The sequence below is a fragment of the Alexandromys fortis genome, unplaced genomic scaffold, assembly GCF_014885135.2.
Source record: "Alexandromys fortis isolate MF-2015 unplaced genomic scaffold, M_Fortis_MF-2015_v1.1 scaffold_32, whole genome shotgun sequence".
In the NCBI taxonomy this organism is placed as follows: Eukaryota; Metazoa; Chordata; class Mammalia; order Rodentia; family Cricetidae; genus Alexandromys; species Alexandromys fortis.
In genome coordinates, this window is record NW_026067938.1 from 8,158,005 (window position 1) to 8,185,304 (window position 27,300).

The window sequence follows — 27,300 nt, forward strand, 5'->3', positions numbered from 1 at the left end:
GGTTGCTGCGCAGAATGAGTCGCTTGGGCATCCGTCCCTCTCTCTTCTTAGACACGGGGCTGCTCTGAGGCTACAATCAACCCAAGAAGCCTTTGCAACACATATGCACTGTTCATCTTCAACCGAAGGAGACTAAGCAGCTGGGCTTGGTGCTGTTCGCCTGCGGGCGTTGGATCTTTAGACCCTCTTCATCTGATTGGCTGCTTCCGAGTCTCGCTGTACTCCTCTGCCTTAACCTTTGGCTATGCTCAATATATTTTCCCTAGGGATACAGTCAGAGAATTGCCCGTTAGGGACTCTGTGCCAGGTTAAATGGAGCTAGTTTAAAGAAGCAGGGACAGAATTCTCTATGGTTGGGTCTGTGCTTTTTTTTCCCCCAGAGTTCTGGGTAATCTACCTACCTAAGAGAGGTGGATATAATTTAACAGCAGAGGTTCTATGTTTCCTTCCTGAAAATGTCATGTGTCTCACACCTGCATAACACATACTGAAGTGATCAGGTGGCTCTTCACAGTGCAGCTTGTCTGGATAATCAACCTGAAATCCAAACAGATGGGGATGACAGACAATATGAAGAAGGTTATTAAAAATGCCAGGGAATACAGTTGATAACTCTACAGAAGCCATCTCAAGAAAGTGTTAAGAGTCATTTACACAGAAGGTCTTTACAGTATTTGTGACGTTTTACACAGTAATGATACAAAAAAAAACCCATAAAAATGACAAGAACTAAATATAATAACTTGATTAAAGTGTCTAGAAAAAAACATAACAGATAAATATCTTTACTTTCTGAAAGTACTAAAACTGAGAAAAGAAACCAAAAAGTATATCTTTATTAGCCATATATATGTATATATACACATATATGTGTGTATGTGTATACGTAAATATTCATGTAATTTATACATATGCACATATATGTATATGTTTATATATTTATATAAATTATATATGCATATCTACACATATATGTGTATATAAATATTAGGTTTGAATTGGTCAAGAGCTCCAGGTATTGAAAAATAATCATATACATGTGTGTATACATATGCATGTATGTACATGCACACATGCATACACATACACACCCGCACATCAGGTAAAAAGACTTTAGAATGGAGCTAGTGAATTGACCACACACATTTAAAGTTTTCTCCCTCTCAAAACCCCACCAAAGTGATCACAAAGTTTTTACTTTGAAAATCTTTATGCAATAGAGAAAAGTAGGAATGAGATTTCGAAAGGCAGGAGGCTGATAGGCAGTTGGCTAGAGGAATCTTCAGCCAAAAAGGGGAAACCAAGAAGCAATGACATTTACAGCTGCCAGCCCCATTTCCCCACCCCATAAGCCTTGATTGATGGCACACTAGACCAGAGAAAGAAGGTTTGAAGGGGGCTAAACCACAGTAGATGGCACTCAGCTCAGGTGTGGTAGCACAAGCAAGATGCAGGTTGGAGGACCACATTTGAGGCCAGTAACGGCTGCGTCTGCATAGTAAGTTTCAGGTTAGCTTGGGCTACATAGTGAAACCTTATCTACCTAGACAAACAGCAACAACAACAAAAGACACACACACACACTCACACACACACCTTAAGAACAGCAAGTGGTTTGACTGTCTTCCCCTTAAAGTAGAATGCCAAAACTTTATTCTCTGCAGAGATTTGACCAGAAGGACTGTGAGCACACATGGGTGAGAATGAAGGGAGCAAACTGAATAAACATTAGAAATAATGGGAAATGAATGTGCATACAGCTTCGAGGGCTTCCTTCCCATATTAAGCACCCGAGAGACAGGTAGCAGGATGCTCACTCTACAGAATGATGATCTGAAGAATATTTTTCTGTGGAACATGACTGTTTCAAAAGATAGGACTTTTTTTTGGCGGGGGTGTATTGTAGACTGACTCCAGGGTCTTTGAAGTTGGTACATTTGTTAAATTGCACAGGCTGGCCTTGAACTCTTGAACTTGGAATCTTCCTTTTTCAGCCTCTGTAGTAGTTGGGATTATAGGTCTGTAACACTAGTTCTGTCTCCAAAAGATAAGACTTGCAGGCTTTATGTCCAGACAGCTACTACTTAATCCCACCTTAATAAACTCTGTACGTAAATTTTCAGAGTCCTGCTCTTATATGTAAGGTGATCAAATATCTAATATAAAAGCAAAGAAAGGAACAAATCACAAATACAAGTTGGAAAAAATACTAAATTTGAGATAACAATATATATGTATATATACATATATATAAAGGTATGTATAGACAGCTCTCATTTAACATGGTATCGTAGCCTGTTTTCTATTCCTAATAACACAGTACTAAGTTACCTAAAAAAGAAAGAGATAGATTTATTATTATTCATGTTTCTGATATAAACTTCCTGACCTTCTTGATACCATCATCACAAAGACAAAGATGCGATGTTTCTAAAACTTATTTCATATAGATGAAATGGCTATTGTAAAAGGATAAAGATGTCTCAGAGGAGGTGCTGCTGGTAAAAATGATGCACAGTAAAGGGCCCTTGGAAACATTTCATAGAATTAAAAGCACAAAAGATGCATATTCGAAACTGACCCAAACTCAGTACTATAATTTGCCAAAACATAGAAAAGAAACACATTCTAAGTTAAATCAAGAAAGAGCAAGTCTGTGCCAAGTAAGAAATCATAATATTTTTCAATGTTTTAAAGTACAGCATAGCAACTAAATATTAGTTTAAGAATTCTATTTCTCTGTACATTTGTAATTGATACCATAAGAATTTTTAGTGAGATGAAAAAAAAAATGTTTCCTGTTAAAACTATTTGTCATAGTTTCGGCTCACATGATCATTCGTACAAGCCTCCTTCTCCATACCAGCTAAGGGCTGATTATATTGCGTGCATAAAGAAAAACCAAAAGCTGGCTATGATGGTGCCTGCCTGTAATCCGCTCTACTCAGGAAGCTAAAGTAGAAAGCCTGCTGTGTTTCAAGATCAGCATGGACTACACTGTTCCAAGGCAGTCTGGGGCTACAAAGTGAGATACTGTCATAACAACAACAGTAACAACAAGCAACAAACAACAATGAAGGGCTACAAGAAATACAAGAAACACCAAGAGTCCTTTAACAGTGGGGCTTACATAAGTTAGAAAAGTGATCTTAAAAGCTGAATAAAATGTCAAAAAAAGGAAAATTAAAACACAAAATTAGAAATATAGTCTTGGGATCTAACATATCAGGATATCAAAAGAGACTGTAAAAACAAACCGAAAACAAAGGGAATAAAATCACTGCAAAAATAACTCAGTTAGCTTGAGTTTCTGGAATGGAAGCATGGTCTGAGTACACATGATCATTGACATGAAGGCTCATAATTCAGGACTTTCTGAAAGTTTGGGGGCATAAAGTTTGCCATTTTTTAAAAAGAACATTATCTATTCCTTATAAAGGGTCAAATATTAAAATGGAACAATTCTCTTCATAATAAGATTAAAAGCTGAAGGCAAAGTGAAAATGTCTTTAAAGTCCCAAGAGAAATGACTGGCTGCTTAGATTCTCATATCCAACTAAAATATCTCTCAGTTCAAATAGAGTAATTATGGGGGGTTATGAAATGCCTTTAAATTTTTTATTTCAATGATCTTTCTTGTGAGTTTATTAGAAGGTGTGTGCCCTGTAGCTCGCTCTCTCGCTCTCTCTCTCTCTCTCTCTCTCTCTTTCTCTCTCTCTTCTCTCTCTCTTATACACACACACACATGGCAGGAAGAGGACAGATAGAGACACAGTATGACAGAGAGAAAGAATATGACAAGGACATAAAAATATGATCAAGAAGTCAAGAAATGGCTTCTTAGAATAGTTTGGGGTAATTTTTTTTTTCGAGACAGGGTTTCTCTGTAGCTTTCCTGGAACTAGCTCTTGTAGACCAGGCTGGCTTAGAACTCACAGAGATCCACCTGCCTCTGCCTCCCGAGTGCTGGGATTATTGGGGTAATATTTTTTTAAAAAAGACTATATAGCAGAAGTTGCATTGGAACAGACCAAAACTTTCCAGGAGAAGTGGTTTCAGTCAGATAGAATATGTATTTGGTATATTGAGGAAAGATTTGTATAACTGGGGGAGTACTCTCAGATGTCTTAGCACTAAGTACATAAAACAGCTGAGTAACAAAAAGAAAGAAGTGATTGACTAAGAAAAGTTTTCATAATATACCTGTAATTCTCCTTTGAGAAGTTTCTTTACAGCTGCAGCAATGCCAACACACGTATAGGCAGAAGTTACATCAGCAAAGGAAACTGGCTTTTCCAAATCTCCCTGGCAACACTCAAGTACCAATAACTCCTCAGCTAGGGTTGGGACTTTGTGCCCACCTTTGCTCTTCCATGCTGGCATTTTGTCTGGCTTGAGCTCGTGCAGGTCTTCTGCATGCTGGCTGAAGAGATGGAACTTCTTAGAAATGTGTCCTTGGTGACTGACTTTCTTTCTTTCTTTCCTTCCTTCTTCTTTTTTTCCCTAGATTTGCTTGTAAGCAGAAAATAAAACACGAACCTCCTTCTCTATTGATAGAGGTTTTTGTTGATGCTAAGGGTACATGTTTTAAACCATCTGAAGAATCTGTTTAGGTCTTGACAAGCTTTAGTATGTCATGCAGAAGAGATAAAGAAGAAATACAAAAATCACCCCTTTTTTAATCCTTGGTGACATCACCCCAACTCATCCAGGAGATGCACTCATAGGTATTATGGTCCTTCCAGAATGTCTTCAGTACCGTACTACTGAAGTACTTTCTTTAGTTGAAGCAAGATCCAGGTAAGGATTCTATTCTTATAGTGGGAATGCTGCTGTAATTTTCTTTTTTATTGGTTAAATCAAAGAAGGGGCTTTTGGCCAGGCATGGTGATACTCCCCTTTAACCCTAGTATTTGGGAGGCCGAAGCAGGTAGATCTCAGAGACTTCAAGGCAAGTTGGTTATTCATGGTGAACTCTAGGACAGCCAGAGCTACACAGAGAAGCTCTGTCACAAAAAAGGGGATTTGGATAGGTAAAAATCATATCCATGTTGGGATAGACAACAGATATTAGGAGAGGATGTGTTGAAGACTTGTCAACATGGAGCAGAAGCCTGGAAGCATCTCTCCGTTTCTCTGGAACGTGCCTCGAGGAGCATCTGGGATGAGGAACTAGGTCATCTATGACTTCTTATAAGAAGCTCCTGTGTCAAACAGGTAACACATGCTGATTGCAGTGTATGGAGATTTCTGAGTTCAAAGGTACAAAGTCTATCAATGAAACACACCACAAAAGGCTCCAACCAGTAGCCTGGGAGATTGACCCCAAGCAAAAATGTTATTCTGTTTTTATTAAGTCTTGGCTAGCTTTTCTCTATAGATGAAAGTCTTTTCAGGAATCCATCTCCAGAACAGGATGCTTTTATCCACAGGTAAATAATTCCCCTTCACAATCTGCTTATCTAGATTTGCCAAAAGTTTTTCAACTGTCTTAATATTGGGACTTAAAGACTCACCTTCATATTATGTAAAGAATAGTAATTCTTGAGTCATTCAAACTACTCAGACCTAGCAGTGAATGCAATATTATAGGTGGGTATAGCCTTCCATTTTAATATTTGATTTAAAAAATTCGTTATGGTCATTAGGGTCTATAGTCCACATCACTAGACATTTCTCCACATCTCAAGAGGGAGGCCTTCCTTAGATATTTGCTGGCTCCTGGATTCCAGTGAAACAGATCCCTCATTACTTTTGTCTTACTGCTCCTCGGCCTCACAACTGTTGCTATGGGGGATGACTTGTTCCTGCCAAGCCCTGGCCACCACTGATTTTCCACTGTCATTAACATTTAGTGTCCAGGCTAATAACTTGATGTAGCCTCTACTCAACATGAACTATGGATTTTGTTCACGCGGGTGTCCTGATGAACAAAATGTGAAATTCAGTTGAGCACAAAAGAAAGGGACCCAGGCAAGAGAAGCTCTAAACACAAGTGTGTAAAGCTCTTTCTGATTAACACAGGGGACTCATTCACAGTAAAACCTTCCCAGCATGTTGGGGGTTAGAGTCAGCTTCATACACGCTAGGTACGTGCTTTCTTACTGGGCCACAATCTCATTCCATTTAACATTTTTTTTAATAGGTGAGAGTATATTTTAAAATAAAGCAAAACCTACAAGTATAGTGATTTCATATGTCAGTAACACAGTTGCTGTGCTTATTGCTTTGTTATTTCTACAAAATACCTGATATAAACAGACAAAAGGGAAGAAAGAGTTATTGTGCTCATGGTTTCAGAGGCTGCACTACACTGAGATGGGGGATGGGGTGGGAGTGGGGGAATATGATAGGAAGTCTGGCTGAAAGAGCCAGAGTGAAAAAGAGCCCCAAAGACACACTTTCTATGACTCGTTTCTCTCGTTCGGGCTCCCCCTCCCCCTCGTACTTTTCACCACCTACCAATAATGCCATCCTATTGGGAATCCGTCATGGGGTTGATTGATCCATGCAATTGATCAGAGCCCTTGTAGTCTAATCATTACTGGAAATGCCACTATAGAAACACCCAGAAGGGCGCTTCACTAATCTTCTAGATATTTTTTTTATCAAATCAAGTCGACAAAACACCGTCAAAATGAACCATTGCAGATATTTTATTATTAGTTATTATTATTATTGCTAACAGGAATATGTGACATATCTAATGGCATGCACTAGACTTTTATGATTTGGCAAGGGACCAGGTTTGTTTATAACACTCTCGTCACAAATACGTGAGCTCCGAAGTGTACCATGACCGTATGATGGTTATGGAAGCACTGATGGTAGTTATGGTGACGGTAATTTTTCTGCTTTATTTTAACTATATGAGATCCCTGTTATACATGTAGTTTCTTTCTGAGTGAAACACAGTGTGGTACCAGACTGTATTTAGCCTGACAAAGCGCCACACCATTTTCTTTGCACAGCAGAAGCTGCACAAACGGGGGGGGGGGGGGGTTAACACAGAGTATTTTTAAAGTTCACAGGTGGAATTGCAGTAACAACCATGGGCTGTTGTTTATTAAATTGATGGACATGAATAATTTCGGCATGCTGAAGCTTTAATTGTACTGTTTATGCCATCATTTACCAAATGAGTAAGTCTTAGGTGGCTCATATGAACATTTAGAGTCTCAACATTGGCTGTCACACAGAAAACAAAATACCTGTAAACCATGAGATTATTCTTTTTTTTTTCAGGGAGGTACGATTTATTGCCATGACAGGTTATACCCGGGGCCAGCCCCTTCCCTGCGTCTTGTCCCAGTTTGTGTAAGATCACATGCGGGAATTTCTTTCCTCATCTTCGTTCTCTAGTAGGTACGCTGGGCGGTAGATGGGGTGCCCTCCTGGGCTCAGGCACTTGTGTTCTCTGCACTGTGTTCTCCCGACTCCCCAGTGATGTGTACCCTCGGTCATACAGGACACAGTATGGGACAAACAGCTGGCGCAGAAAATCCCAGATGTCTCTGTAGGTCCAGTCCAGCAGCGGGTTGATGCGCATGAATGAAGGCCAGCCAGGGTTGGTGGGACTGAAATGGCTGAGGCTACAGGAGTAGGGGTCAGTCCGTCGGGTTCCCATCAGGACAGCCTCCAGTTGGGGGTGGTTTTCCTGAAGCTCAGCCAGGGCTTGCTTCATGTTACCCTCAGCTTCGAACACCTGAAGGTTATACCTCTTGATGGTGTCTTGTAGAAACTGTTCCAACTCAGGGAAAGTCGAGATGCTACGGATGTACAGGATCTGGAGAGGCTTTGGAACATCAGGAAATCTCTTCTGCACAGCTGCATGGAAGAGGTGGAGGGCGGTGCAGTCCTTGCCTCCGTTGAAGCCCACACAGAGCTTGGAGAGGTCGTACTGATCGAGGGCAGTCTCAATGGTCTGTAGGGCGCTAGCTACTTTTCTTCCCAGACACGATCCTGACTGAGCGAGTTTGTATACGGCCTCGCCAGCCTGCTCAATAGCATTGGGCAGGTAGGGGACCAATGATCCCTGAGGCAGATGTGCAGTGAGGTAGGCCAGACATTCCTCTTCGGAGTCTAGAATCAGCTTCACCTGATAGTAGTTGCTGCCCCAATCAGGGTAGGAGCCCAGGCTAAGCTTACGCCCAAATGGGCCTGGGCCTCAGTGAGGATGGGGGCGATGGAGCCCTCGGAAGCAGCCACATACAACTCCTTCACGTGGAATTGCACAGCTGTGTTTTGGAACAGTCCTTTCAGTCCCTCCAACGCTCGCCGCAGCAGCTCCGGAATTCCTGGGAAGAGGTAGACATTTCGGACAGAGACCAGCAGGAACCTGAAGGGCTGGCCAGTGCGAGGATCTGTGCCATAATGCAGGCGGGCAGAGGAGGGCACCATCGACAGCTTCTCCCAACCCTACCCTCCTAGGATTTTGATGGCTGCTTGAAGTTCAGGGTGTGGTCTGAGCTCCTCCCCAAAGGCCTGTGCCACCGCCTCAAATGTTACATCGTCATGAGTGGGGCCGATGCCCCCCGCGGTGAGGACGTGAGTGAAGCGGCTGGAGAATGAGGTGACCTCGGCTGCAATGGTGGCTACCTCATCAGGTACAACAGAGACTCGGCAAACCTGGAACCCCAGCGAGCGCAGTGTCCGGCATATAAAGTAAGTGTTGGTATCTTGAGTGTGTCCCTTAAGGATCTCATCTCCAACAATGATGATGCCCGCCGTCACGCTGCGTCCAGGAGGAAGTTCAGAGGCCCTAGATGCCATGGTCTTGCCCTCGCTGCTCTTTTGAAAGGCTCTCCTGTAGCCACTCAGAACCCCAAATAGGGGACATAAGCACTGAGGGGCCGCCAGGTCTACAGGATACCGGGGGCCATAGCCTGAGAACAGAGTCGGGAGTCAAGGGAACCTGGTACCATCCTGTCTACGTTGCCCCTTCGCATGGCCCTTCCCATGAGATTATTCTTTAAATAACAAACAAGTCTAAAGAATACTATTAAGATATAGTAGAGCTCTTTATGAAACACAGCAGCATTTTGTAGGACCTGATTGTGATTTCTCCAGGTGTCTCTTTTTAAATATTTCACATAGTGTGACAGTTTGCTACGTCACAGCTTTTCTTCTAGGCCACTTTGTTTAATATAGCAAATATAGAAGTCAATAAAGGAAACCCACATCTGATCACTTTATCATTTACTCTCTAACTTTCCCAAGATAATTTGACTTCTAGGGTTCAATACAAAACTTAAAAATAGAAGCATCATATAATCTCACTATAGCATTTCTAGGCTTATGTGCAAAGGAGTCTCCTCAGTACACTGCAGTGGCACCTGCCCACCTTGGCTGGTAAGAGAAAAATACACGGCTTCAAATTTAATGAGTCAATATTACAGGCTACAGGCTACAGGAGAGTTGAGACACATTTTTATATAATTAACATTTATAATACAGTTTGTAATACTTATTAAAAACTATGAGTTTGCAGTTAGAAAAGTCTATGGTTAAACTCAAAGATAATATTTACTGTGGCCTTAAGTTTTAAACGTTGCTAGTTTAACATTTACAGTAAAATAGCAGGTGGGGAGGAGGCAGAAATCTTTAATAAATAAATAAATAAATAAATAAATAAATAAATAAAAATTTTTTAAAAAAGAACTATTGTCTCTGTATAGGCAAACTTCACAGTGAGTTTTAATTGTGCTAGAATTCCTGACCTTTGACTGATAGAAGACTTTGTCCTGGTTTCCATTCCATGGCTGTGATAACTGCTGTGGCCAAAAGCAAGTTGTCATCTTAACAGCTTATAGTCCCTCACCAAGGAAGTCAGGTCAGGAACTCAAGGCAAAAAACTAGAGTCAGGAACAAAGCAGAGGCCAGGAAGGAAAACTGAGCCCTATTTCCTGACTTTCTTTCCATGTTTGCCTTGACTGGTTTTCATATAAACTCCAAGACCTCCTACCCAGGGGAGGTACGTCCTACAGGGGCCTGGGCTCTCCCACATCAATCATTAATCAAGCAAATTCCCAACAAACATGTCTAGAGGGAAATCTGGTGGGGTTATTTTCTCAGTTTATGTTCCTTTCCCCGGATGACTCAGGCTGCTGTCAAGTTGACAAAATACTAATCTCACAAACTTCAAGTAGGCTATGCACCCTGAGGCTCTTCTTTTTCCCTAAGGTTTCCCCTGTCTTTTTGTCCCCGCTTGGTAGAAGAGTTGTACATCTCTAAGTGATGTGTGTGTCACTGGGAGTTTTGCTCCCCAGTTCCTGGTCTTCATTCAGAGAGCTCAGATGAGACATACGGGTTGTAGTGTGGAAGTCAGACAGAGTTCACTGCACAGCAGAGGGCTGCACACTCTCATTGGGTAGAAAGGTAAAAGAGACCTTTGAGTTGGTCCACATTTTAGGAAGGTTCTCTGTTATTTCAAAAGTTCCCAGAACAGCTTTTTCTGAGAAATGCTTTCCTATCCAGGTGACTGATTAGCCCACTTAGATGTCCTCTTACAGGAGAGGGAAGACACATCCTTGCTATTTAGCAGTAAGCCTTTTACTAGCTAGTAATGTTTTACAAGTTTTATTCATTTCACGTATGTGAGTTTCTGACTTGCATGTATGTGTGCTATGTGAGCATTGCCACTAGATATCAGAGGAGGTCATCAGATCTTCTGAGAATAGTGGGTAAGTGTAGGCAGAGTTTTTCAGTTTCAGCAGCTGCTTTCAAATTACCACACAGAGGCTTACATTATTTATAAATGCTTGACTGATTAGCTCAGGCTTATTGCTAACTAGCTTTTAAATCTAAATTAATTCATTTCTATGAATCTATATATTGTCACATGGTTCACGGCTTTACCTGTCCTCCAGCATGTTCTGTTCCCTCTCTGGTTGGCTGGCCCCACCCTCTTTTTTTTCCCATCATCAAGTTTGGATTTCCCACCTAACTTCCTGCCCAGCTACTGGCCTGCCAGCTTTTACTAACCAAAGAGAGTAATACATATTCACAATGTACAGAAGAATTATTCCAAGGCAGTTAAGAGCACTGTCTGCTCTTCCAGAGGGCTCTGGCTGTTCCCCCCAACACCCATAAAAGCAGTCCAGAGCTGTCTATAATTTCAGTTCCACGGAATTATGATGACCTCTTCTAGCCTCTGCGGGCACCAGGCACACATAAGACACAGACACAGGTGCAGACAAAACACCCATATACATATAATAAAAATAAATAAACCAGTTTCTCTTATAAAGCAATTGAAACGCTTTTTATGCTGTATAGAAATGAAATAATTATTGCAGACTGTCTGGTTAATTAAATTTGTATGCTTACAGCAGATTTTAGACTATATAGAAGAGGAAGCTCTCAGGTTCAAGAATATAAACATGAGCTGCCAGTTCAAATTCCAAAAGCCAGAGATCCCAAGTGCACTTTTGAGGCCTTGCCAATGGCCCAAGAAGGCAGCCCCTGGCCTCCCGTAGCGCTCATTCTGTTTACAGTAGCCTCCTTCTATTCCATCCGTCATTGCTTTTGTCTGCTCACTTCAAAGCCACAGTCAGCTGCCATCGCAAACACAATGCACTTGGCTGGTGTCTAGTTACCAGCGCTGAAACCCATTTTGCTTGAGAATTGCCTTCACAGCTAACCTTATTGGGCTAAATTTACCACCGTGACCTACTTTGGTCATTTATTTTCAGGAAAATGAAGATATCTAGGGCTGATTCCCATGACAGTGTCCAATAGACTAGAGGCCTGATAAAAAAAAATAATCCTCCTCTCTATTAGCCAAACCATTCATATCGACTCTTCTGAGCAGTGAGCAAGAAAGTAAACTACTTACATCTTCATAAGTAACTCTGCTTTAAAGCATGTTTCAATGTGTTACTTCAATCACTGATATAAATAAGTCATTCTTCATCCAACTGTCCTATTGGTTCCATCCATTTCAGGCACATTTGATCATTACTGTCTCTTATTGAAACTTGGCCTCAACTGGAATAAAGGAAGATGGAGAACTAAAAGAAGAAATTGAACAGAACTATTTTACCCCAAATTCCTCTATTTCCTTATACTTTGATTCATAGATAAGAGGCTAGAAAGACGCTTTTGTTGGAAGAAACTTAAGCAAGGCTAAATCATGCACTGTGCAGTGTTAGGATTAAGTGGTGGGGGGTACCTTGTTGTGTTGGGGTCAAGGTGTGTCACAAAGAGATCCTACCATGCAATAGATCTCACTTAAGAGGCTTATTGGGGGTGTGTGTGGAAGGCTGCCTTGAAGGGGGAATGAAAGAGAGAGAGAGAGAGAGAGAGAGAGAGAGAGAGAGAGAGAGAGAGATTGAAAGACAGAGAGAGAAGAACAAGAGAGCTGTCTAGGTTGATGGGGACCTTATAAAGGGTTGTTGACCAGAGGTGACATAGCTTCTAGGTCATTGAGTTCCTGAGGGCAGGCTGGGAGAGCTCTCCTGACTTCTAATCTGCAATGAGAGAGAAAGAAAACCCACAGCAGGTCGATTCCAGAAGAGTGTTGGACGGGTTGAAAATCTGACAAAATTGTCATTGAGCATCAGCTTCCTTGTTCTTCCATGGTCTTCCTTATATTGCTTTCTTAAGTGGTTGCCACAGTTGGATGGTAAAGTTAAAAATCCACTCCTCTTCTCTTTAATAGATTATATATAACTATAACTTACCAATAAAGTATACATCATCATTGCACACCTGGACACAATTTGCTCAGCTAGGCTTCAAATTCTCTACCAGCTTTTAGTATCTTATCACTAGAAATCTACATTGTTTATTGTTTCAATAAAACATATTTATTCCCTTGCTCAGGACATATCCCGAGATTGTTCTCTCTTCAACTCTTCCTTCAAGTACAGCAAACCTGCCAGATACTCTTGCAATCAGGGTTCCCATTTTTTGCAAATACTTTTGCAACCACAAGCCTCAATTTTAGGTTGTTGAGGGACTGAGAGAGAATTTTTGCACAGAGACTTTGTGACAGGCAATTCAGAAGCCTACAGATTGCAGGTGTAAACAACAAGATGTCAAAAAAATGGATTTGACAAGTTCCTTCTGTGCCTTTCCGAGACACTTACTTTGGAAGGGAGGTGTGAATGTGGAGGTGCCATAAAGAAAACCCGCTGTTCCAGAAAAGGATGGGTAAGCATAGACAATGATTTGGGGGTAAAAGATAAAATAGTCTTCTTAGACATATAACTGAACAGCAAAGAAAGTTAGAAAAGGTTCCAAAATAAAGAAAAAATGAAAAGCCAATGTTTAAACAACAAAGGGTGCCAGATTTTGTTGCTAATACATAAAGAATTAATATCCCCTAGGCAATATAGAAAACATAAAGGCAATTTTTTTTATATAAAAACAATGAAGAGTTGTCATCACCCCAAGAACAGAATGAAAACGTACTACCAAGTTCTGCTGTCTGCTGGGGCTGGAGCCTGCCCCACAAGCTTTGACTTGCTGATGGCTTACTCTGTTAAATCCGCTTTGCTTTTGACAAGTTGGCAGATTAGTTGGATTGGGTCATCCTCTGCGATCACCCCTCTCTTTATTCCATTTACCATCTAGCCTTGCTTTATACAGCCCAGGACTGGGCTCCCACATTGCAACCCTTGGTGCTCTCTTTCTCCTCAAACTGTGCATTTTGTCTTTCTTTCTGCCTTACTTGTTCTATCATTGGAGGTCTGTAGAGTAGTCATTAATAATCACACGACACAGCCAATACTAGGTTGTCTTGAAATCTCTTCAGCCAATGACAATAGTCCAAAACTCTTCAATCCAGCTTCTGGCAGAGTTCCCCCCCCCACCCTTTGGACAAGGGCAGAAAGCAGCCAGATCCTTTACCAAAATATCACTTTAGCAGTCTCTAGTATTACTCCTCTCTGAACCCTCCTGAACTGGGCCTCCACAGTCTCCATTGCTCACTGCACTACGATTCTTCCGTATTCCTACTGGGATGACTAAGTAAGCCTTGCCCAACATCTAAAAAGTCTTCCATGTTTCTCCAAACACACAGTGTGGTCAGCCCTGGCACAACTCCGTTTCTAGTACCGACTTCTGTCTTAATCACCGTTTTATTGCTCCAGCGACACACCTCCTCCAAGGCCACACCAGCTAACCCTTCCCAAACAGTCCTCAATCTGGGAACCCAACATTCAGATACACGAGCACATGGAGGCCATTCTCACTCAAACCGCCACCGGGGCTTATTAAGTGCCATGTCCACAGGAAATTCCATTTCCCCAAATCCCAAAAGCCAGAAGGGACAAGTGATTATTTATGGTGACTACTGGCACACCAAACACACGCTGATGCCCAGGTTCCCTGAGTGTCACAAGCACCTGTTACACATTTCAAAGTCCATGCTCGCATCCTAGCCCTTCTTCCTCTTCCCCTCTCTAAACACTTCTCCCTTTGCCTCCCCACCTACTCATTCTACTTCTAATCCCACTATTTTGACCTCTCTCTCACCCTGTCTCTCTCTCTTTTCTCCTTCCCTCTCTTTCTCTGCTCAACTCTTGTTTCTTTCATGACTAGGTCCACTCTGCTGGCTGCATTCCGTGTACTGCTTTCTCTCTTTGCTGTTTATTCTTCCTCTCACATTCATAGTACAAACCTTTCCCTCAACCATACCCTGGAGTGGTACTGTGGCCAGTTAATTCATCCACCACGCTGGGGAGTTTTTACTGTCTCACTGGTATTTTGGTTGACATCAAAATTACCCGCAATAAACATAGAAAGGGTGCAAGCAGGGTTTGCAAGTTTAAACGACATCTGTGGTTGAGGAGATGTGAGCAACGAACATGCAAGGCATGCTTGGGACCACTGAAAGCTTAAGGGTCTCAGTAAAGTAACCCAGGTAGCCCTGCGCAGGAAGGTGTATTGTGAGATGCAAAATTAAAATAATGTTGAACAGTTGATTATGTGCATGGGGAGAGATGTTGGAATAACCCACAGCAGGAGGCACCACCAGCAATGTCACCTGAAGGGGAAATGGCACAGAATGCTGAACCAAGCAACTTGAGAGAAATCAGAGAAACATGGAAGCAAGACCCGGATATCAGTCGAGTTGAGTCTCGGTTCCACCTTCAAGGGGCCTTGTCATCTTGAATGGTCTCCCAGAATTGCTAGGGGATTTTATCACCTCATTAGCCACTAATTTTTGGCTGGGTCCTGTAAGAGGAGAGGCATAACCTGTGTTTCCTGGCTAAGTGTTGCCCGTCATCCAAGAACTAGTCGCCAGAGAGGAGGAGAGCCAACAACTGTCAGGAGACATCAGAGGATGGGTGTGCTGCCTGGCAAAGGCGGAGAGGGGCATTTGAAGTATCCATGACAACAGATGTGAGGAGGATATGTAAGATAAACCCAGGAGAGGTTGAAATGGGAATGGTGAGGGCAGTTAAAGTAGAGTGGGGATGAACTCAACAGGGTTCCAAGAAAATCAGATTTATGAGAATGGCCATCAGTGATATAAAAAGTACCTTTCATTCCACTGAAAACTTCTAGCCAGTGTGGGAGGGGCATCCTAGTATGGATAAAACACAGCAATCTGTAGTTAGGTGAGGGCTTTCCAGAGCAGCAGCGTTCAGACTAGAGAGGAACTCTGAGTTCTGCTTGGACGAATGTGTCCAAGCTTAACTCGCCTTGAAATGGCAGGATATGAAACTAGAAAGTCCAGCTCTAACGAGGGAGGAAAGACAGTTTGCTTACGGATGGAAAAACAACTATTATGAATGTCACACTTCTTCAGTGAGAAAAGGAAGAGTGGAAAGACAGCTGAGTGCTATCTCTGAACTGATGAGTGAGTCAAAAGGCCAATTAAAGTGCTGAATGCAACTGAAAAAGTACTTAGGGTAATCAGCAGTGAGAGCAACCACCCAAGAGCTCAAGACAAGGTCGAGGTCAGCCAAGGTCTGTACCATTAAGGAGTTAAGTCTTAAAAACATTCAGCTTACTATCGGATTGTTCTCTGTCTTTGAATCTGTGTCCAGAAATAGTCTCTTAAGATGTAATACACAGATCACTCGCTTTGCTCTGAGCATTACTCATTACTCTAACTTGCAGGTTTGCTGTAAGGACCTGCGAGGAAAGAGAAGAGTCCGCTATTGTCGTGGCTGGGAACCTGGCAGCATGCAGGTGGCGCTGGAGCAGTAGCTGAGAACTACATCCTGATACACAGGAATAGAGGAAGATGATCCTGGGCTTGGTGTTGGTGTTCTAAAACCTCACAGCCCACACTCGAGTAACACACTCCCTCCAACAAGGCCATCCCTCCTAATCCTTCTCAAACAGTGGCTCACCCTGATGACTTTACATCAAGTAGATGAGTCTATGGAAGGCATTCTTATTCAGTCCACCACAAAACTATAGTTAGAATGAGGAAATCCAGAATACATTCAAATAACATATGAACGTATTACATTTCCAATGATGCCAGTGGTCTAAAGTCAAATTCCTTAAAGGAATATTCAAATAATATTTGTAAATGGTGTATAGTCATGGATATAAGGGATTAGAGATAGTTGTAACCTACGATAATTATAATAAAGGTCTATTATTTTTGATATATAAAGTTCTGCTATCCAAAATTTTATAGGTTGGCTATTATTGAAAAATGCCTCTAAAATATGAAATCCTTTAAAATACAGCAAATAATCATTTAACTGAAAAACCACATAATGGGAAATTGAACAGAAAATAATGCAGTGAAGTTTCTGAATTTCTAGATGTCAACAGAAAGTTCTAAAATATAAACGTCCAATGTGTTTGAAACCAGCCCTTAAATAAAAGCTAAGAACATCATTCTACAATAGGCAAGGCTTCAGGTTAGTAGGGAATACTGAAATTTTACCACAAACCTAAGGTCTTTGAAATGCTTCAACTTTTGATTTTTAAGTGTCAGAGAGAAGGACACTTTCTCTTTTAGTACCATACTGAAAAAAAAAGCTAATATAATTCTAAGCACTCCTGTATCACAATTGGTATTTCCCTATAACTATGGCACCCCCAAGTGAGGCAGCAGCATAACAACCCAGGACAGATGGTCCCTGGTGTATATGTTAGAGTCTAGTCCTTTTGAAGTAACCGTTTTCCAATGAAGTCATCAGATTGAAGCTAATAAAATAACACTTGAAACCCAAAAGTTGTCATTTCCTGACATGTCAAGATGAAGTTAGGCTAATGGGCATTTTTCAAGTCACTTTGAACTGGGCTTTCTGTCTCTGTCACGTGATTGTGTTTCTAAGAGAAAACAAATAAGCACACACTAGTATCAATACTCTTAAGCATGGGTAAATCCTAGCAGAATTTTTCTGATTTTTTTTTTGTTCCTTTAGTTGCAAACTAAGTGGTTTTGATGCATCAGATTAACATGGTGGAGACACGAACAAGATTTAGTCCCTTAATTTCAAACAAAATAAGTGGCTCATGCCCACAGCAACCAAAATCTCATCCTGCTTGGAAAATAATCACGGCTCACACTAAAGAATTAGTACCAAGCAATCGCTGATTTTAGTGGAAATGGTTTCTAAGAACCATCTGGTCCTCGGTCCTGCAGAAAATGAAAAGTATATTTCAGAGAGATGGGATTGAATTAAAGGTTGTGAAGCTTCCATCTATTATTTATCAATACTTCCCCAGCTGTGGGAACCAGAACAGTTAAGGGATTCTGAGAGGTAGGTGGTAGCATTTCTTTTGCTTCGATTTACCGGTTTTATCAGCAGAAAACTTTCACCCTTCTTGAAGCAGAAATAGGAAAGGCCAGAACGTAAATCATCATGCATGGCTTTCAGCTGGACAAGTGAATCACCCTCCTGATTTTTTTTTAAAGCCCCAACTCAGCACTCCTGGAGAAAGAAATCAAGTATCTTTTCCAGCCAGAACATTCTCTAAGGGTCCATTAGGTAGTAGGAAGAAGCCAAGCCTAAGGCTTAGGGAATGAAGGAGTTGTATTGATGCCACTAAGAGAAAACTATTTCCTTCCACGCTAATATGATGTCCAGAGTCAAACCGAGAGACGCTGAATTAAACTCAAACTAAACGAATCAAGTGCAAAGTATACTGTTGACTTTCAAACTAAAATCTCTCTTTTTTCTGACACTTTTTGAAACCAGCTGTTCAATAATGGCTAAGAACACCACTGTATAAGTTCTTTCTGAAGACGGTCAGTAGTTGGAAGATCTGATTCTTTATGGTGTAGTTATAGTTACCTTTTACACCAATCGGTTAAAACCATTAAGCAAGTATTTCTCTTTGTATTTTTCCTTAATGATGATTCCTCAGCTAGATTTTTATAATCTAAAATGGCAAGGTTCTTGTTCACCTCTCTATGTAAGACTCATTTAGAGTCTGGGATGCAATAAGTATTCAGTAGCTGTGTGATAAATGGATGTATTAGATGACAATAACAAAAAAAAAGAGCCAATTATAATTATGTAATTGTCATTGCACTTGAAAACAAAACTTGGATAAAGGAAAATGTGTGTGTGTGTGTGTGATTGTGTGTGTATGTGTATGGTTTGTGTGTGACTGACTATGTATGTTTGTGTGTGTGTGTGTATGTATGTAAATGTGTGTGTTTGTGTGTGGATGTGGATGAGTGTAGAAGGATGTCAGGTGCCTTCCTCCATTACTCTCCATCTTAGTTTTTGAAATAAAAAATTCTGACTAAACTGGGAGCTCACTGACTAGGCAAGCTGGCCTGCCACCGAGCCCAGACAACTTCACATCTCCACCTCCCCAGAACTAGAATTACAGGCACGCGTCACTCACTGGCTTTTTCCATGGATGCCTGGGATTGCACTCATATCCTCCTGGTGGCATAGCAAGCGCTCTGCAAACACTAACATCTCCCCAGACCATGTTTTAGGTTTCAATGCCTACGTTATGACTTATTTTACGACAAATTAGCAGAAGCCCAGAGAGGTTACAGTATTTTGTTTGTTTCTGAGTTTTCCTGTCAGAGCTGCTGTACAAGCAGACACTTTGGTCCCCCTTGTGACCCGCAGTCACTGTGCTTTGTTTACAATTAGCAAGGCTACCACTGGTTATTAAAGTCTGATACAGGGGGTGGAGAGATGGCTCAGTGGTTAGAGTACATACTGCTTTTGCAGAAGGCCTGAGTTAGGTCCTCAGCTCCCAGATCCAGCAGTCCACAACTGTCTATCACTCCAGCTCCAGGGGTCCTACACCTTTTTCTGGCCTCTGGAGACACTTGCACATACATGGCACACACATTTAGGCACACACATACACTTAAACAAAGAAATACTTACCAATAAAAAATTTAAAAGATCTGATGTTATCCTGGATAATAATAGAGCTTCAAGAGAAACAAGAAGCTAAAAACATGTTCTTTCCAATTCTTTTTTTTTTTGTCTCTCACTATTTTAATTTAGGAATCTTTAATATAATTTGGGATATCCTTCATATTAATTATGTGATATTTCTTAAGGCAATTTACTTACTCTGGGCTACCATATGGGTATATGAAAGTATCACTTTTTATTGTTATTGTGATAGATTAAAAATAATCTCTGCAATTTTGATGTAGGCATGGTGGCCCAGACCTATAATCTTAGTACGTGAGAGGTTGAGGCAGAAAGACTGAGAGTTCAAGGCTAGCCTGGGATACATGAGGAGACCTTGTCTAAGAAAGAAAGAATAAAGGAAGGGAAGGAGGGAGGGGAAAAGAAGGAGGGAGGGAGGAAAAGATGGAGCAATGGAAGAGTAGGGAACACATTTAGGACAGCCTTACCTAAGGAAGCAGCACTGAGTTAATATCCAAACGCTGAGCAGAGAGAACCATGAGCAGCATGCACTATATGATTCTGAAGAGAAAGGCTCAAGAGGAAACAATTTGATGCTTATTTCCGAGCTTAAAATACGAGATCCACAATGAGAGAAAGGAAATTATTTGTCCTAGAGATTGTATCTTCAAAGGAGAGTTTTATGCCTTTGACACAAAGGCCTTGACTGTTTCTCTTGACATAGTTTGTCCCAGCCTAAGGGTCAGCATTGGAGACGGGCACTAATCTATGAGTAAGCCCACAGGCAGGGTCCGGGGCTTCTGCTGTCAACCCAGCATCAGCAAGAGTGCCGGTTACAGAATAACCGCTCCACAAATAGCTAAGCAAGAGTGAATGGATGATTCCAGAGCATATTTTTATACCTTAAAATTAGTAAATTGTTCTTCTTTTCCTGTTTGATATTCATGATATGGAAAACATTTAGGACACAATCTAATTTGAGGTAAAATGTCTTCTACATTATGTTTTGGGTGAACTTACCTCCTTACGCTTGTTCTTTATAATTGAATAAACAGCCTATCATAAATGTTTAAGTGAATTTACTAAGGTTTGGGTAAAGTGAATTTACCCAAGAACATTTCTTAACAAGTATGTTTTTTTTTCAAACTATAATTTCAATTTCCTCACCAAGTTTAATACATGCCAAGATATTAAAAGATACCACATACCTGGTGTTAATTTCCGTCATGTAACCCAGAGTTCTAATACATCACTTTACCAAAATTCCCATTATGATTGAAGTATAATTTGCAGTACCTAAGCAAAGGAAGTTAAACGGGCATCCTTGTCTGTATTCATGTTTACACAATATCAAGTACCCAAGGAATGGGAAAAAAATACTTTCAATATATAACAAGAAAGGCAGCAGAAACACACATCTACCATGTTTACATGCTCAAACACATTGACACATACCCTAAATCCCAGAGAGACTTCAGCATGTTTGTAAATCAGATACAACATTAAACGTCTATAAATGGAAAGACAAGCAATGGTAGATTGAGATGGCCTTAGGTTCCACTCCAGTCGAGTGGTCCAACCAGGTGTAGTAAGGCCATCGACTACAGGGGGCATGGGTCACACCTAGTGTTAGAATATCATTGAATGGCTGGGAGCCGTGGCACAGCGACATCCAACAGTCTAGGCCAATGTCTGACATTTAGTTGGAGATGGCTACTCATCAATTTACCTGACAGATAGGTGAACTGAGTTTACAAATCACTGTGATTGATTAGGATCAAGACTCAGTGCTCATAAGTAAATCCCTTGATAATGCAATGCAAAAAATTTTTAATTTCCTTTCATGTACCATTCTTGCCTAGCTGAGTCCTGCAAGCTAGCCAAGAGCAAGGTCGCTTCCATTCTGCCAGGAAATCCTCATCCTCGTGGCTAAATACGAGTCCAAAGCAGTAGCATGGGGAGAGGAGTCAAGGGCTACTTGCATTTTATCTGAAATCCTTGATCTGATAAATGTCACTTCCATTCAAGCTCCTGCCAGTAGAACTTAGTCAGAGGGTGTCACCATCAGCAAAGGCAGTTCAAAAATGTCCACAGAAGACCAGTGATAAATCCAGGTGCAGAGCAATGTTTAAAGAAAAAGTGGGAAGGAATTTGATATATAACTGCTGTGTTTATCTAGACCCCCCTCCCCCCAGTTCTCACCCAGACATTAAATCCCACCTTGTACCGGAACACATGAACTTGTCCTATCCTGGAAACACCCCAAGTCCTACCTGTACTAGACCCATCTCAATATCTAGGTGTTCTGAATAATGAATTATTTCTGAAAAGCTGGATTTTCAGTGTGTGGGAACCAAGCAGTGTCTCTTGACAGCAACAGAAACCCTAAGACACTACCCTTTCACAAATCTACCACCTCGCAATGATCTACTCAATGTCTGAGTTATAATTAGGTTGAACTATTGCTGAGGTCAGACCCTTGTGATCAAATTCTTTCTGTAAATTCCCTCAAGGACAAGCCCAGAATTTCCCAGGTGGTGTTCAGTTCAGTCACCATGCACATCCAGATTTACCATGGAAAGGGCATTGCTAGTCACCTTCATGAGAGACTTGGAGACACAGTGACTGAATGATCACCAATGGGAACAGAAATTTGTTCAGTACTACAGAATACAGGAAGCAGAAACTGGATGGATACCCAGAAGCGGCCATCATAATAGCAATCTTCCTTACAAGCAAATATTTGCTCATTTGCCATTTAAGGACAAAATATTGTTGGCAATATTTTGCTGTTGGCAACCTTCAGAAATTCCTCCCTTATGATGTCAACAGTTCTCAACTCCATTTCAGTTCTTAAAGATCCTGGGTTGCTAGACTCAATGGCTCAATTTTAAAAAGACCTTGACATCTATGATCTTTCTTTATTTTTCATGCTTGTGCTTAGTTTTGTAATAGTTCAATATCTTTGATATAGATCAGGCATCTTTTGCTGGACGAAGATATGACCAACATAGTTTTTATTACTACATCAATCATAAATTTCTGATGTTGACAAAGGAGAGATTCTTGTATTTATTCTTCCCTTTACTTAATATCTGAAATAGATTTTTATATGTTCCCTTACTGTGCCTAAGAGTTTAAGGGTTATTTTAAGAGGAATAAACATCGAAGTATCTTCTATAATCTTTTACTGCTTTCTAAAAATTTCCTTGAAGTTATTTATCAACGATAATCACATGTGGCCACTTCATATGATGGTTCCCAATCCTTCTTTGCACCCGGGGTGGCTAATGCCTGATCGATTCTTCATTTCCTAGGAATGAGTTTTTCCACCATTTTCAAGATCCACATAATTAACTTTGTGGTAGAGGGATTTGCTAATTGGAGCCTTGACAGTCTCCTACTGTGAGAGAGACTTCATTTAGCAAGACCACTCGAAGGCAATTTTCACAGGGAGCAGGTGGCTTGTGATACCACCATATTCAGACAGCTCTGGGTCTCAGTCTTTTGTACTTTTTAATCCTTCAACCTTCCAAACATTGTTTCTCCTATTATGAATGAAAGAGCTACCACTGTCTCCTGAAATTTTGATGTGGGTCGCCTGTCCAACATTGTATGGACTACCTTGTACTTTGAGATGCTTTTGTCTACCTTCAGTGGTAGCTCCTTCATTCTTTAATCCCAGTGTTCTGGAGGCTGAAGCAGGCAGATCTCTGTGAGCATGGGACCAGCCTGGTCTATATAATGAGTTTTAGGCAAGGCCAGCCAAAGCTACATTATGAGACCCTCTCTGAAAAAAAAAAAACAACCGAACAGAAGCTCTTTCGAGTTTATCCACAAACCTCATGATTCAACCAGTTCTTAGAGAAAGATAACAACATTCAGAATCTTAATAGGTCACTGCTGCTATAGCTTCGAAGAGTCATTACGTTCTATAAGACTTATGATTTCTACAAGTAGAGAGGAGCTAGAGGGAGTCTGACTCAAGGAGGTACATTGCTACAGGAGACAGATTTCTTTGCCTAGAACCTGCTCGCAGGTATACATGTCAAATTGTTAATGCCCTGCCTAAGCATGAGCTTATAAAATTACTAAGTGTGAGATGAATGTTCAATGCATGAAGACCGAAAGGCTCATTTACATTCTGAGATCATAACGATCTCAGACAAGGGGACATCTGGGTGAACCCCTGTGATGCATAAAACATAATGAGGGGCGTGATGGTCCTCAGGTTTTTCCTGTATGGATTTCTCTAATACAGTATATAAAAATAAAGCTTTTCATGGGAATTAAAATGAAAGGGCCCTTTCAGAGGTCCAAAAATATTACTCAGGCTTTGCCAAGACTAACATGCTCACAGTTTCCGTGAAGGACATAATTTCTTGAGAGTTATGTCTGTTCAGATGTGTAAAAAAAAAATCACCTGCTTAGCACTCCTCACTGATTCAAACACCTCAGGAAGGTTGGTTTGGCTTATTCTGTAATTCTTATTGCTATTTAATCCATTGCTATGGTTTTTGCTTATGTTAAAGGTTTTATCTGGTTTACCACTAAACAATAATTTGTTCTGTTTATGGAATACTTCCATGTGTCTGAAGTTGGGCAGATATGGTTATTAATGGTTTTTCAGTTTTTAGCAACAAAGGAGGAAAAGCAAAGAGAAGTAAAGTGAACTGAAATCACATATCTGCCAAGTGTTCTCCTAGTTCAAGGGTTTTTGTTTCCTGAAATCCATCTCTACTAATGCAGTGCATTATAATAAATGTGGCTGACATGAGACGATAGCTTGTTTTCATATCATCCTCCAGAAAGGCTAGATTGTCCCTAATGTCCTTCTGCCTTAGTTTTCAGGACTGGCACTGGCTGCTGTGCTTGTTTAAAAAAAAAAAAAGTAAGTAAGTAAGAAAGAAAGTTCTTGAAAATGAGGTCAGATCTAGACTTGGAATCTCTGGGTCTGTGCAGGAGAGCTTGAAGAAGAAGAAGGGGTTGGCCAGGGCAGTGACAGTAACTATGCCGCCTTTGAGAGATAGCATCGAGGTAACCAACACTTCTGCCTCATTAACACAAATTCTACTTTGGCTTTGTGGGAGATTTTCCATGAGGTTCTTCGTTATTGTCCTTCGCTGGAGAGATCTGGCAAGTGATATTTGGTGACCTCATTCCTCTGAAACCTTGGGCTTGAGCCATAACTGGTGTTTGCAAAATGGAAACGGCTTGAGGGGGAAAGAAAAGCGCAGAGTCCGTGCTCATCAGGGAGGCTATGAGGCTACAAATTAAAAATGATCTTTTTGGGATTGAGTCTGGCTATCCTGCTTAGGACCTGTTAACAGGTGGTGTAGTAGACTAGTTAGAAAGAGCATTTACCAAACACAGAAGCGTTAGATTTGGTGGACTGTAAACTAAATTAACTCTTAATTTAGATATATAATAATATCTAGGGAAACCAATTTTCCTAGAAAGCGGTCATTTATATGTGACACGAGCTATGCAGGCTACACACAGCTTGCACCGCATTCTCCTTGAGTACATTGTCAGAAGACTGGTCACTGTGCCTATAGGTAAAAATAAATTTCAAAAGCAGAGCTAGACTACCGACTTAATCAAAAGGTGAGACTCCTGGAAATCCCCAGAGTAAGAGTGACCTAATTATAAAAGGATTTTCTATGTATCGTCTCCTGGAGAAGCAGACCAGAATTGCCAAGTGTAAAGAATTAATTTATTTGAATAATTCACTTAGGAAAGCCAGACACATAAACATTGACATGAAAAGATAAATGATAAGACGCACATGGGTTAAAGAGAAAAAAAGCATAGTACTTGAGGTAGTTATTTACTGTAATGTATATCTGCGTACAAATCTAAAGTGTTGCTTTGCGTTGATATAACAAAAAGTGGTGCTTCAAGGTCCAAATCAGGAGCAGAAGGAGAGAGAGCACAAACAAGGAACTCAGGACCAGGAGGGGTGCACCTACACACTGAGACAATGGGGATGTTCTATCGGGAAATCACCAAGGCCAGCTCGCCTGGGTCTGAAAAAGCCCAGGATAAAACCGGACTCGCTGAACATAGTGGACAATGAGGACTACTGAGAACTCAAGAACAATGGCAATGGGCTTTTGATCCTACTGCACGTATTGGCTTTGTGGGAGCCTAGGCAGTTTGGATGCTCACCTTACTAGACCTGGATGGAGGTGGGTGGTCCTCGGACTTCCCACAGGGCAGGGAACCCTGATGGCTCTTTGGGCTGATGAGGGAGGGGGACTTGATTGGGGGAGGGAAATGGGAGGCGGTGGTGGGGAAGAGACAGAAATCCTTAATAAATGAATAAAAAAAAAACCTCACAAAAAAGTGGTGCCTCAATCCCTTGGTGCGACAAGGTGTGTACATTCAGTAAAAATCCAGCCGGGCCTACGCTCATATTTCAGACTGCTTGTATCGCTGATCCTAGGCAAATATCTTTACCTTCCACAGCCTGAAGTTCCACATGTGTGTAACGGGGTTGGTAGTGAAACGTGAAGAGATGTGCCCGGCATTCAGTACCCAGCCAACAGTGGCATGTTCTCCTTTCTCCCGCTGGTATAATTGTGCTTGTGATGGAGAAAGTTTGGGCATCTGGTGAGAGCCTATTTACTAATCAGGGGTTTCTGCCTCTTTCCTCAATGATTAGGTTGGGCCTGATGTCTTCTAGTTGATCTGTCATTGGTACCAGGTCATTTCTAGACGTTCTTTTTCCAGGATAACTTCTGTTAGTTTATTCAACTGTAAATGACAGCTATGGTTTGAACAGCCCAGTTTTATGGCTCATTAGTAAGTAGATGATGGTAATTTTCCATGACCTCTATGTCTTCTATAGGTAACAGTGGTTTCTATTAGAATTATGGTTTAGACACAGCAAATGAGAACAGAGCCGGAGAGCACATATGTACTCCCAGCTGCCTGAGAAGCTGAAGTAAAGTGGCGCTTGAGTACAGGATTCAAGATAATCCAAGAGAAGTACAAGACTCTGTCTCTACAAAAAAAAAAAAAAAAAAAGATGCTTAGCTGTCACCTTTGAGTGCTTTGTTAAGCTACAGTGCTCCCTGACCTCATCTACATTACAAAACATCTCCAAGATGACTTGGGATTTTCTTGTAGAGAGAGTCGCTGCTGCTGCTGCTTCTTCTGCTTCTTCTTCTTCTTCTTCTTCTTCTTCTTCTTCTTCTTCTTCTTCTTCTTCTTCTTCTTCTTCTTCTTCTTCTTCTTCTTCTTCTTCTCCTCCTCCTCCTCCTCCTCCTCCTCCTCCTNTTCTTCTTCTTCTTCTTCTTCTTCTTCTTCTTCTTCTTCTTCTTCTCCTCCTCCTCCTCCTCCTCCTCCTCCTCCTCCTCCTTCTCCTCCTCCTCTTCTTCTCTTTCTTCTCCTTCTTTTTCTCCTTCTTCTCTTCTCTTCTCTTCCTCCTCTCTTTCTTTCTTTCTTTCTTTTTTTGCTTTTGAAATGATGTGACTCTTAGTAGGTCAGCCACAAGGGCAGTCATTCCCAAGACTACTTAGGCAACACAAAGTAAACTTTAGAGTCAACATGGGGAAAAGAAGAAATCTTAAAGTATGAGTAGGAAGTTGAGGGTGGGGAGGGGTAGACAAGGGAGGGGTTGGGAAATGGGTAAGTATGGCGAAAATATATTGGATGAGATTCTCAAACAATTGCAGCATTTAAAAATAATTTCTCTTTTGTAATAACACTTTCCATATTTGATTTTTTTTCTCACCTTAGATTATTCCCCTACTTCTAGAAAAATATCTGGGATTGTGTGACTAAGAATGACAGGCGACAGTTGACATGCCACCACATTCATTTTTCCCCCATTCCTTAAAAACTTACCTTTTTAGCTGGTGCATAAAAATTCTACATGTGTTTAAGATGTGATGTACTACATCAACTGTGACCTGTGAAAATAGAAACATCACAGTCGAAGGTAATTTTCCTTGAGTGTTAGTGCAATAATCTACGCAGCTCACCTCTGAGTGTTGTTAGCACGCTGAGATGTGTA

At 41.1% G+C, this 27,300-nt stretch overlaps 1 protein-coding gene and 1 long non-coding RNA gene across 2 annotated transcripts; both read right to left on the bottom strand.

Annotated features, from left to right (window-relative positions):
- Positions 1–473: 473 nt before the first annotated feature.
- LOC126504843 (uncharacterized) lies at positions 474–27,300 on the bottom strand. The gene is made up of 3 exons (XR_007592730.1): positions 27,269–27,300; positions 27,132–27,196; positions 474–537 (listed from the first exon to the last, which is right to left on the bottom strand). It is a non-coding gene; the product is annotated as an uncharacterized lncRNA (long non-coding RNA).
- Positions 7,269–8,950, bottom strand: LOC126504842 (FAD synthase-like). The gene is given in 3 exon segments (XM_050147398.1): positions 7,269–7,411; positions 7,413–8,154; positions 8,157–8,950. Coding segments are annotated over 3 exon segments (1,446 nt in total). The 5' UTR covers positions 8,773–8,950; the 3' UTR covers positions 7,269–7,323.